Here is a 12521-nt window from a genome sequence, read left to right as displayed (position 1 = left end):
ACAACTTTTTTCGTGAAAATGTGATATCTCGAGATAGGCTCATATTACTTCGGGATGATAGTTGTTTCTTATGTGAAATTTTCCAAGGAGTACGATGAAATTATCAAATTTAGAATAAATATAGCTGCATTTCCCGGAAAATGTAAATTTAGTTTTCAAATACAAAAATAATTTTTCTGGCAACACTTCCGGTCAAAACTTATATTTTTTCTGGATTCCTTGGTTTATTTTCTTCGAAAATCACTGATAGATGATTTTTCGGACATCTTACGTCTGTGAATTGTAAGAAAAAGAAAAAAGAGATTTTTGACAAAAATTGCTCGACTTTGCAATAAAGAGGGGGGTCTTAGAGAGCGGGGGGTATTCCAATCAACATCAAAATTGGGATTTTTCCAAAAAGACAGTAGATTAAGAATTCCCCCAACTTTGAACAAAATCTATGATGGTCGTGTCCAAGTGGCATGCACACTTCGTATGGAATAACCCATATGTTAAATAACTTTTCGAAAATCCAAACCAAAATTCTTTTTGTGAAAATTTTGTTAATGCAAAGAATCTAATAAACACGTGTATGGCAAAGCCTTATTCTGATGCAGTTTTTTCAACCTATTCAACACATTACCAGCATAAATTTACTAGACATACCTTTGTTTTTACCGCTCATGTTAATTTTACACACACGAATCAGTTTGGAACTACAAGAACATTAATAAAAAAGATCATTTTCCGTGTAACAATTTGCGACGTATTCATGCGCTCTAAGCAGTACCAAGGTTATTACAGCTTCAGTAGTTTTGTAAACAACTCGGATAAATTTATCTTGAATTTATCGGCTTACAATGTAAAAGTAAATATCAGAGAATGCAAAAAGGATCAATAGCACGAGGTACACTGAATTTTTGTGTTCGTATTTTGGCCAAGTTTTGACTGGAATACTTCTATGTGAGCTGGCTTGCTTCTATGTAGTATAGAGCATTCTTTTTGCTCTGTATTTAAACGGATGCGTAGCTAATTTTCAATCGATTGCTGAAATAACAAAAAAAATCCATTGAAAACTAACCGAGTGATAAGCATTAGAAATTGGACATATTTCGTCCCAAATTACGTTTTACGTAGGACTTCGTCTATGAAGTTAGGTACCTGAATTTGAAAATTAAGTAATTCAACCAGGGAAAAGTGGTTAGGTTTTGAGTGCTTATATTTCAGTCATTTAAAATCAGGTTATCGAGGTTTTGGCATCAATCGATTAGAAATTATTTTACGGTTAAATTTATGTAACAAAAACAACCTATTGTTTGAGATACACTATTGAAAAATTGATAAATAACATCGATTGTCTAAATCATACCGAGCAGCCAATCACTACCTCTCCTCCCAAGCACAGCTGACACTAACGGATACAACCGATCTGACTTTGTAAACGATTTGTTGTTGTTGTTGTTTTGCTCGAGGTTCATTAGCAACTGGCACTTTTTGGTGCCTCAAAGGGTTGTAATTGAAGTGGCTAGTTGTATTTTCCCTTTTATAAAACGTTGCTGATAGCCTTGCAAATAAGCATATTTTTCTTGGTATTCATTTTTCGACAGCGGCCGGTGCAGTGAATCATTCTGGTCTTAAATACCGAATAGGTTCGTATCTGCTGTTTACTGAGAAAGGGCGAATCTACCGAATTCACTAATTCAAATATTTGTTTTGTCATTACAAGCTACGAACGAATGCCTTTCTAATTCAAATATCTGCGAAGTGGAGATTCCAATATGAATAATGTTTCATTCATATATTTATTTATATTGATTACTGTTCAAAGCGCTCTAATGTCTCAGCAAATAAAAATGCTCTATTATATAAAAAATATATAACAATACCGTAGTCCTACGTCATGCGGTCATGTCTTTGATACCACCCTCCTACTATTTAGATTTTCATTTTACACCCCTGTGGTTTTTTTGAAGACAAAGTTCTAAGTCGAAAAGCATTTATGAATTTTTCACGAAACCTAAATGTAAAATTACTTCATATATACTAAAACATGTTGTTAACACATACAATAACATAATCATACTTACGCACATACGCGCATGTATTTGTATACACAAATTTACATGTGTATTTCTCAATAACACGAACAAAAACACACAATTTTTCCAATGCATAGAAATTATTTCATGGGGTACTCTTTTAGTTATTAAATGGTAAAAATAATGATTAAACTCACCAGGTTGAAATACTTCATATCTTAATTTAGTTACTACGTCAGATACAAAATTAGAGTCAGCATTGGCAAAAAAAGGCACTGAAGCAACCAAAGACCTGCAAAATTTAAGTTCGTTATGTGACATGTTGCTTGGGTAATGATTGTATTTAGGACGACCTACCTACAGTTGTAGTTTATCACATCTTCTCTTAGTTTTTCACTAAGCTCCCCTAGAATACATTCCTCGTCAAAGAATTTTCCTTGATAGCGATGCTCAAAATACTCTGTTATTCTTTGCCGCATATCCCTTGGCAATTTTCTATAAGCCATATATTCTTCGACTTGCTTCACCTAAATCAAAAATGAAATTTTTTATTGAATTGACATATTAGAGAAACATGTGAAAAAAAACAACTTTTTCACGGTATTGACGTCTGCTAGAGTCTAGACTTTGAATCAGGTTTGTTGCGTGTCCCAGAAACAGAGCGTAACATGTTGCACCAGATATCATAGATAACATTGTTAACCACATATCTGTGAGAGATTGAGGCGGAAACCTTTATAAAAAAAATTAACAACTGAATGAATAGTATTATTCCTGTAGTTGAATCTCACCTTCCGTATCCTATGCAAAGCATATGAGACATTGCTTTAAACAAGGCCCAGGAATATTGCTCTAACCAGTAGGCCTCCTGTATTGAATAAAAAAATAATAGTAATAACACTATGTTATCTATACTGTTCACATTTTTAGTGTTGCTTAGTGATGCATCATCGTTTCAGATGAACATATCTTTCGTTTTGAAGAGGTAAATATTCAAAAGTACGAGTATTTGAATTTAAAACAAAGTTTGGAGTCTAACCCATCCTCTTTATTTCGAGGAGATTCTTTTTCATCTCGTTTACCCTGACATTTAAAAAAAAATTAGCTCACATTAGGTTACTGTAAAACAATAACCAAAAATCTTGGAGAATTACCTTAAAGTATTCTGTTTCATATAAAAAAAGTTTTCCAATAATTATCCTCTAAAGCGTACTTATGATACGTTTTCTTACAATCTTCTGATGTAAGAAATTGGCCAAAAAATGGCATTTTCAGAAATGATAGTCCATTGAAGATTTGCTTAAGAGGGTTTCTGGGGTAAAACAAGAGCCGGATTTACGATTGTGGGGGCCCGGGGCCCAGTTTACAGTGGGGGTCCCAAAATAAAACAAACCCCTTTTTTATCGTACGAGTTAAAAACATTTTTTTGTTATTGAAAAGTTGAAAAGTAAGTTTGCTAGAATTTTTTCTAACGAGTTTTTTTTTTGCAGAGAACTTATTGGTTGAATGATCAACAGTCAACTTCTTCAGAATATTGAACTCTCAACTTAACAATGCTAAGTTTGACAGCCTTTCACTATTCATAGTCGTACGCAACCTATTTTCAAACAGTTTCATCTTCGAAAAAGACCTTTCTCCAGTTGCCTTCGAGATCATTAGGTTTAAATAAATCCTTAAATAAAATGATTTTTGCAAGGCACTAACAATTTTTTGATTTTTTTTTCTACGTGTAATCTTCTTTTTTGAACTCCACTTTGATATACGCGGGGTTTTGTAGTGATCGCTCATTTTGAATAAATGTAATAATAAATTCGGTTCTTGCTCATTGTTTTTAGCTAGATCTAACTGTCGAATGATTTGGACCAGAGGTGCCAGATGTTTCGAAAGATGTCTGCAACTGCTCGGAATCTGGAAACTTTTTCTTGATATCTAAAAAAAAACCTGCCGCAATTTGAAAAAAATGAGATCCACAGGCAAAAATTTGCACACAATTTGAGAAAGACTGCGCAAATATAAGGCTACGCTGGCAATAATCTACAGAAACTAGGAAAAACCACACACATCAGGTCAATAAAATCTGCACACGGACTCTGAAAATCTGAATTTGCACGCAAATCTGGTATCCCTGATTCGGACAAGTAAACGTTTTTTCGGAATCAATGGCAATGCATTAAAAAACTTGTGGGTTATTTTCTTTCCTGCTTGATCTCCCATGCGCGCTGGTTCGATTCAAATTTGTGTTTTATTGTTCACGTAGTTCTACGTTTTGTTTATTTGTTGATGACGCTGCTGGCCGCTAGTGGCGTTGGCTGTTTGCAGTGTTTATCATTGCCATACTAAGCGTGCGTGTGGGGAATATGGTAAATATCGATATTCGGGGAACTTAGCCAACACACTTGCTACTATAGGTAGCCCAATAGGCGCAGCATGGATATGTGTAAATTTGTTGTCAAAAAGGATACCGGTAACGAAAACGTACTTTCGAAGGAAAGCAATCCAATTCGACGTATTATTTTTCAGAACCAGTAGGAATGGCAAACAATAATTATCCCTTCTCATCGCCTAGATTCTGAGAAATGGTTCGGAAATATTCAAACAAATGTTCAAATAAACTGCCGGGATCCAACTCAATGTTGCTCCTCTGTTATTTTTTCATGCACATGTGCTAACTTATGAGTAAAGTTGTAAAGAAGATGTCTGCTGTCCGCGGGTCTGTTAAGCTACTAGTGGCAACGTCGCACAGAGGAGTACATAGAACAAAAATCTGGCCAAAATAAGAAAAAAATTTTTGTCGCTTTTTGGTGCCGCTATATTTTTTTCTGCAGCTTAAATAAATGCTTCACAATAAACCATAACTCGATTAACGTTAAGCGATATTTTCATATTCTGGGAGCGCTGTAAACATTGACAAATTTTCAAGCATTTTTTGGGAATCGAACCAAGTTGTGCCAGGCGTTAAAAAAATGACAATTGATCAATATTATGCACCAAATGAATTCTTTATGTACAATGCTAATAAACCGGTTGATAAAAATTTTGATGTTAAAATTTATAGCTACGTCCAGATTGACATTTGCGACCCGTTTGAAAAATGTTGTTCATGACATATTTTGACAAATACCTGCCTCATGCTTAAAACAGAGTTTCAGTTCAACAAAGATTAAATGAGATTATTTAAGTGAATGAACTTCAACTCATTTAAGGTAACTTAAAATTAACTTGATGCACAGAATCGATAATCCAGGTAAATAACACTCCGTCCAAAAGCCTTTTTCTAACCTACGTAGGTTCCACGAGGCATCATATAATCTGTGAGCAACAAATTTAAAAATTCAAAATGAAGATATTTTGCTACATCATTTTTCTTGTAAATTCTTCGATTTGTTTCGTTGCCCGTTTTGCGAACACAAATTATACGAGCGTATTTCTCCATCTATTCAGTAACATTAATGAAGCCACATAGGCTATGAAAATGTAAACATCAAGTTATGTGCGTGATATTTAGAGTTACTCTTTGATACAATACTCGAACCAGCCACTTCCACTTCTCACTCAAATATTTTCCAACATATTACTACTTTACATATTACTACTTTCCACTCGAGTTACTTCTCTGTGTGCTCGAAAAATAATCCGTCGAAATTGGATTGCTTTCCTTCGAAAGTACGTTTTCGTTACCGGTATCCTTTTTGACAACAAATTTACACATATCCATTCTGCGCCTGTTGGGCTACCTGTAGTAGCAAGTGTGTTGGCTAAGTTCCCCGAATATCGATATTTACCATATTCCCCACACGCACGCTCAGTATAGCAATGACAAACACCGCAAACAGCCAACGCCACTAGCGGCCAGCAGCGTCATCAACAAATAAACAAAACGTAGAACTACGTGAACAATAAAACACAACTTTCTGTACAAACACTAGTAATTATGACCCTCAAGTTACATTTTCGTGAACCACAAATTAAGAGCTTTCGATTGATGTATATATATCTCATCGTTGTCCGATTCATTTGAAGCAAAATCATGTTTCAAGATGGCTTGACTCAGTGTTTTGAAAATTTCTCGGAAACCACTTAACCACAAATTACCACAAATTGGATTTCGAACTCACAAATTAACTACTAAATATTGGTGATAAAAGAATTAAAAACAATTATTTTGTGAAGCCATCTTGATATATGCAGATCATATTGATTTGTTTTGCAATCAGACTATTACTTTACCTGTTATGTTTAAAAATGTGATTCAGCTATGAAAAGGAACATATTCTGAAGACTACTTGAACTCACTCACTTTTCTCAGAGATGGCCGACCCGATTTCCACAAAATTAGTGTCAACTAATAAGTCTAGCTGCTTCGTGACACACTATTGAATTTTACTGTACTCGGACTGTAATTTCGTCTGTAAAATACCAAAATATGAAAATCACGGAACTGCACTATCTCAGAAACTACACAACCGATTTGATCAATATTATTATCAGATGAGCGGGCTAGTTAAGGGTTAACTGACAAATTATGATTGAACACATGGTTTCAAAGTTTGGCTTCCCTTTACGTTCCCATTTTATTTGATTATAATTGAACTTAAGCCACCGTTATGTATTAAATTGTTAATAAAACAACGAAAGTCTATTATTTCGAAGATTACATGACTTATTCAAACATAACTAGTGTCATACGAACGAGTCATCTCTCAAACATACAAATAACAAACTTCATAACAATTTGATATGTGGCTCAAAAGTTATGAAAAGAAAAGAAATTCAAAGGCTATTTAAAACTATACCTGCTTTGATTGATTTATGTGGTCTCAATATAATTTAAATATGGTTTTGTACTATTTGAACGTTCCAAATTCATTGATTCCTTGCGATGTGTTTAAAGTCTGCAAATACACGACGAATCGGCCATAGGATATGATCAAAGTCAAATAACAAATCGTTTGAAATGATTGGTTTTATCGAAATGACAACATCCTCGACTTTTGGCTTCTGTACATCGCCCTAATTCTGAATATATTCATATTGAGTGGTATTCGGTCATTTTCAGCAAATTTTCTGGCATCAATCTGACACCGGAAATACTCATATTGGGAGGTATTTAGTTATTTTGGTTGTTTTCCAGAAACTAACAGTGGTCGTCTTTAAATTCAAAAAGGTGTCAAGGGTCAATGTTTGGTTTCTATGCATCATCTCGATTAAGGAAATATCCATGTTGAGTATTATTTGGTCATTTTCGACTGTTTCCTATAAGTTGCCATTTGGCGATTTAAAATGGTGCCTGAGGTCAATTGTTAGCTCATTGCATCATTCTGGTTCCAGAGATACTCATATTGGATGATATTTGGTTATTTTAGGCTGTTTTTCGCAAACCGGAATTCGCCATCTTGGATTTCAATATGGTATTTAAAATAATTTCTGGCCTCTGAGCGTCGTTCTGGTTGAAGAAACACCCATATTGGGTGTAATTCGATCATTTTCCGCTGTTTCCCAGGAACCGGAAGTCGCCAACCTAGAATCCAAAATGGGGTCTGTGGTCGATTTCAGCTCCTGTGTATCATTCTAGATCCGGAGATACTCATGTTAGACGGAAATCGGCCATTTTTGGCTGTTTTCCAGAAACCACAAGTTGCCATCTACAATTCATAACGGTGTCTGAAGTCGATTTGTGGCTCCAGTGCATCATTACGATTCCGAAAATACCCATATTGGGTGGTATTTGGTCATTTGCCGCTGTTGTTCCGAAACCGGAAGTCGCCATCTTAGAATTCAAAATAGGTATCTGTGGTCGAATTTAGCTCCTGTGTATCTTTCTTTATCCGGATATTATTATATCAGGTGGAAATCGTCCATTTTTGGCTGTTTTCCAGAAACCGGAAGTTGCCATCTTACAATCCAAAATGCTGCGTGAGGTCGATTATGGAACATATTTGTTACCACTAAAAACATTCAACTGCCAAATATGGTTCCATTTAGTTGATTAGTTCGCGAGATGTGCAGAAATTTGTGCAGAAACATGTGCTTCCAAAAGAGGGAGGGGTGTCGAACCATTAAAGACATATATACCCTTTAAAAGATCCACATGCCAAATTTGGTTTCATTTGCTTGATTTTTTCTTGAGTTGTGCAGAAATGTATGTTTCATTTGTATTGGACCCCTCCTTTCCAGAAGAGGTAGGGGTCTCAAACTATCATAGGAACCTTTATCATGACCAAAAACCCCTACATACAAATTTTAACGTCGATCGGTTCGGTAGTTTACGAGCCTATAAGGATCAGACAGACGGACAGACAAACCGGACTGCATTTTTACATGTGTAGATTACAACATCAATATTTTAGAACCTAAAGAGCGAATATTCATTTATTGGATAGAAGCGTTCATGTAAATCTATTTTTACAAATAAAAGTTAGAATGGGAAAGGCTGGGTCTGACCGCTAGGTCGATTAATTTAGGGTTTATTATTTAGCTTTTTCTTTATAAACATTTTTTAACCGACCACGCGATAAACGCTTTTTACGTAGTTTTTTTTCGTGCTCGTGCTACATTTACTTATTTACGACGCGAGTGAAACAGTGAAATAGTTCAATGGAATGTGGAATAATTAACTGTGCCCAAAACGACAGCCACTTCCTCTGACGTTGTCATGGAACTTGCAACCGCACTTTCCATGCTGCGTGCATAGGTACTCAGAGGAGCCACGAGAAAATCCTTCGCACCTTCATGCTGCCGCTATGCCAGGACTGTCAGGAGAGATTCGAGACCGAACTCAACCTGAAGGCTTTAACAGCGCAACTCAAAAACATTACAGAAATTATTGGCAAGTTGTTGGAAACAAACCATAAATTGCTCACAAATTTTCAAACACTCAGCAAGACCCACGTTTACTCACTCGAGGAAATAGAAAAAACCCTAAATTTAATCAAACATAACATTTCTATTGCCGCAAGTAACAACAATGCCAATGCCCATCTAGTAAGTATTAACGTAAGCACACCTTGACATTTTTCGCATTCTGAACAGAATGCTGAACTTTCAATTAGACTGACATCCTCTGCTAAAGAAGAAAATATTAATTGTAATCCTAATATTTTTCCAAAAACTTTTTCAACTTCACCTCGACAGAATGCGACTGAAATTCTTATCAAAATCTTTCAAAATTTCAATCGCATGAAAAGCCCAAGCAAAATGAAAGAAATTCAGCAAAACCTATAGTCATCATCTTTTAAAATAATTTTAGGAAATGAAAGTAGCTGGGACGAAAGCGTAAGAAGCGAAGAAGTATTTGCAAACAATTATAATGTATTCCGGCACGACCGGAATTTGTCTACCAGTCGAAAAAAATCAGGCGGTGGAGTCCTCAGTCTTCAGTATCTTTAATGTAGACTTTACTTCTGAAGCAATGATATCCGACAAATATAGAGAATTTGAACATGTATGGGCCAAAGCATTTATTGCTGATGAAGAACATATCTTCTGTTCATGAACCAGAACATGAAACCAGAAGTAAAACTGCATGCCTATGGCGACTTCAACCAACGTAATGCAGACTTTATTGTAGACATTGAAAATGAATCTATCTTACTCCCAGTCGTGGCGAAAACGAAACACTGCATTATCTTTTTGGCAAATCCTCAGAACTCGGTCTATATCAAATCAATAATGTCAAAAACAAACAAAATGCATATTTGGACCTTTTATTCACAAACTGCACTGAGAAATTCTGTGTAGATGCATCATTGACTCCCATCTGGAAAAATGAAGCATTTCACACAGCAATCAAATATGTATTAAATAGTAATGAATAACACTTCGTATCCTAGCGACTGCGAGTACGAGGATGTACCGGAATACCACAAAACTGACTTTGAACAAGTCAAACGTAGACTACGCATAATAAATTGGCGTATCAAAATTTGTAATGAAGGAAATGTCAACGAAGAAGTACCAAAATTTTATGAAATTATTAATCAAATTATATCAGGAAATGTACCACTAAAAAAAGAAGACGAACGAACACCAACAAATATCCAGTGTTGTTTAATCCACAATTGGTCGGCGTGCGACCAAACCGGACCAAGCGACATTTTTTTTTAAATTGAATTTTTAACACCAGTGGATGCGAAAATTAATGATCTATCATTCATGGAAAAACGAAATCATTTGAACAGATCATAATGATATTATAAAAAAAATTCTCTGTAGTAGCTTGCAGAAAACATACGGGAAGATAAAACTTTAAACGCCGATTACTCGGAATAATGTTTTTGGCGCTTGGCTCGGTCTGGTCGCACGTCGACCAATTGAAAAACCTAAAAAATAGAAAACAAAAAGCACATAAAATATACAAAAAAGATAACAATAGCGAAAATCTAGCCTTGGGGGAGACCCATGTAGCTTGTTCGTGTTATTGTTGAAGAACCGTGGTTGAAAAGTAAATGCTTTTCAGACAGCAGGTTGATCAAAAAATTTGTCAATATAGGGGAGAATCCTCTTTGATGCAGTTTTTCGGAGAGAATTTCGATTGAAACTGAATCAAATGCGCCTGTGATATCCAGGAAAACCGAGGTCATTTGTTGTTTGCTACCAAGAGCCATTTCCGCTTCTGTGGCTAGCAATGCCAGGCAATCGTTAGGGCCCTTGCCCCTACGAAAGCCGAACTGGGTCTCTGATAGTTGGTTAGTTGACTCTGCCCAGTTGTCAAGTCTACGAAGGATCATTTTTTCAAGCAATTTGCGTATGCATGAGAGCATCGCAATCGGCCTATACGAGCGGTGATCTGCGGCAGGTTTATCTGGCTTTTTTATTGCGATAATCTTAACCTGTCTCCAAGCTTTCGGGATCATATTGTTCCTGATAAGCTTATTAAACAGTTTAAGAAATCGTATCTTGGCCGAGTCCGGCAGGTTTTTCATCAAATTAAATTTGATCCTGTCCGGTCCTGGAGCCTTGTTCTTGCAAGACGCGAGGGCAATTGAAAACTTCAACATGGTAAATTCTGGTTCTTCAAAAGCCGTTGTATCGCTGAATTTTTGCTGTGATGGGACAGCGTCTGGGCATACCTTTTTTGCGAAATCATAGATCCAACGTTCAGAGTATTCATTTGCCTCATTACTGTCGGACCTATTGCGCATTTTTCGAGCCGTATTCCAGAGATAGCTCATAGAAGCATCTCTGGGTAACGTGCTTATGAAACTTTGCCAGTATGATCTTTTTTTCAGTTTGTGCAGCTTAGACTGTTTTATTTCCAGCTCCCTAAACTGATCATAAAGCTCAATTGAACCACCATCCCTGAATGCTATTATGATGCTTTCAGAGCTTTTTTCATCTCGTTGCATTCTTTGTCCCACCATTGCTTGTTGGGACGAATTTTCAACTTGTTCTCAGGGGCAGGTCTCTTCTGAGATTGCAACGCGCTATCTAGCACTAATGTTGCAAGGAAGTTGTATTCGTCGGATGGAGAAAGCTCATCCGTTGTTTCGAGACCCTGGGATATTGTGTACGAGAATTTTTCCCAATCAATATTCCGGGTAAGATCATACTCTACTTCGACTGTGGTAGCAGAATGGAGCCTGCTCATAATCGAAATACTGATTGGCAAATGGTCGCTACCGTGGGGATCTTGAATAGTCTCCCATTTGCAGTCCAAAGCCATTGAGGAGGAACACATCGACAATTACCAAAAAATTTGCTGTCAACTTGACGCAGTCATTAAAATTGCACATGAAGAACATAACCGTAAAATCGAACATCAAATCAAGTCTGGCCTCAAGAACTTCTTCAATTCCGTAAAAACCAAACTAAAAAGTAACAACTTTCCATCACGAATGTATCTTGACAGTAATGTAGGACATACTAGTAATGAAATATGTAGTCTTTTTGCCATTTTTTTTTCAAGAAATATACACACTTTTGAAAAAACAGACCGCAACCACGAATATTTCTCGTATTTTCCTGAATATTCAAATTCTTTATCGATCAATCAAATATCTGAATTCGAAATTCAGAGCGCACCTAAATATTTAGACGCTACGAAAGGTCCTGGACCTGACAGAATAGCTCAATTTTTTTTCAAAAACTTTGCAGCCAAAGTAACAAAACTGGTTTTATCAAAGTTTTATAGCGCTGTTTTGGCTGTATTAGTTGCTATAAAACTTTGATAAAACCAATATTGTTACTAGGGAGAAGAACCATCTACACCTTTATTACACCTCTTTAATGTGTCTCTGAAGAATGGAATTTTTCCTGAACTCTGGAAAACCTCATATTTAGTGCCAGTTTTCAAATCTGGCGCTAAATCTGACATTCGTAATTACCATGGAATTGACATTATTTCATGCATTTCAAAATTATTTGAATCAATAATTCATGAATAAATCTTTCAGCAACTAAAAACCCAAATTACAACTCAACAACACGGCTTTTATAAAGGCCGATCAATTAGCACAAATGTTTTGGAATTCATGACTCTCACTTTGACTGTAATTGACAACGGTA

The 12521-nt window shown here is 36.0% G+C and overlaps 1 protein-coding gene across 1 annotated transcript in view; it reads right to left on the bottom strand.

The window, feature by feature from the left end:
• Positions 1 to 12521, bottom strand: part of LOC129728611 (potassium/sodium hyperpolarization-activated cyclic nucleotide-gated channel 2-like) — a 536552-nt gene that overhangs the window by 81824 nt on the left and 442207 nt on the right. Inside the window, exons 7-10 of the mRNA XM_055687061.1 lie at positions 2810 to 2886; positions 2610 to 2751; positions 2376 to 2545; positions 2216 to 2310 (exon numbers count right to left, since the gene is read on the bottom strand). Of these exons, the coding sequence (XP_055543036.1) occupies positions 2216 to 2310; positions 2376 to 2545; positions 2610 to 2751; positions 2810 to 2886 (484 nt within the window). The remainder of the gene's footprint in view (positions 1 to 2215; positions 2311 to 2375; positions 2546 to 2609; positions 2752 to 2809; positions 2887 to 12521) is intronic.

This window comes from Wyeomyia smithii, chromosome 3 (genome assembly GCF_029784165.1).
Source record: "Wyeomyia smithii strain HCP4-BCI-WySm-NY-G18 chromosome 3, ASM2978416v1, whole genome shotgun sequence".
In the NCBI taxonomy this organism is placed as follows: domain Eukaryota; kingdom Metazoa; phylum Arthropoda; class Insecta; order Diptera; family Culicidae; genus Wyeomyia; species Wyeomyia smithii.
This window is presented reverse-complemented; position numbering and strand designations above follow the sequence as displayed.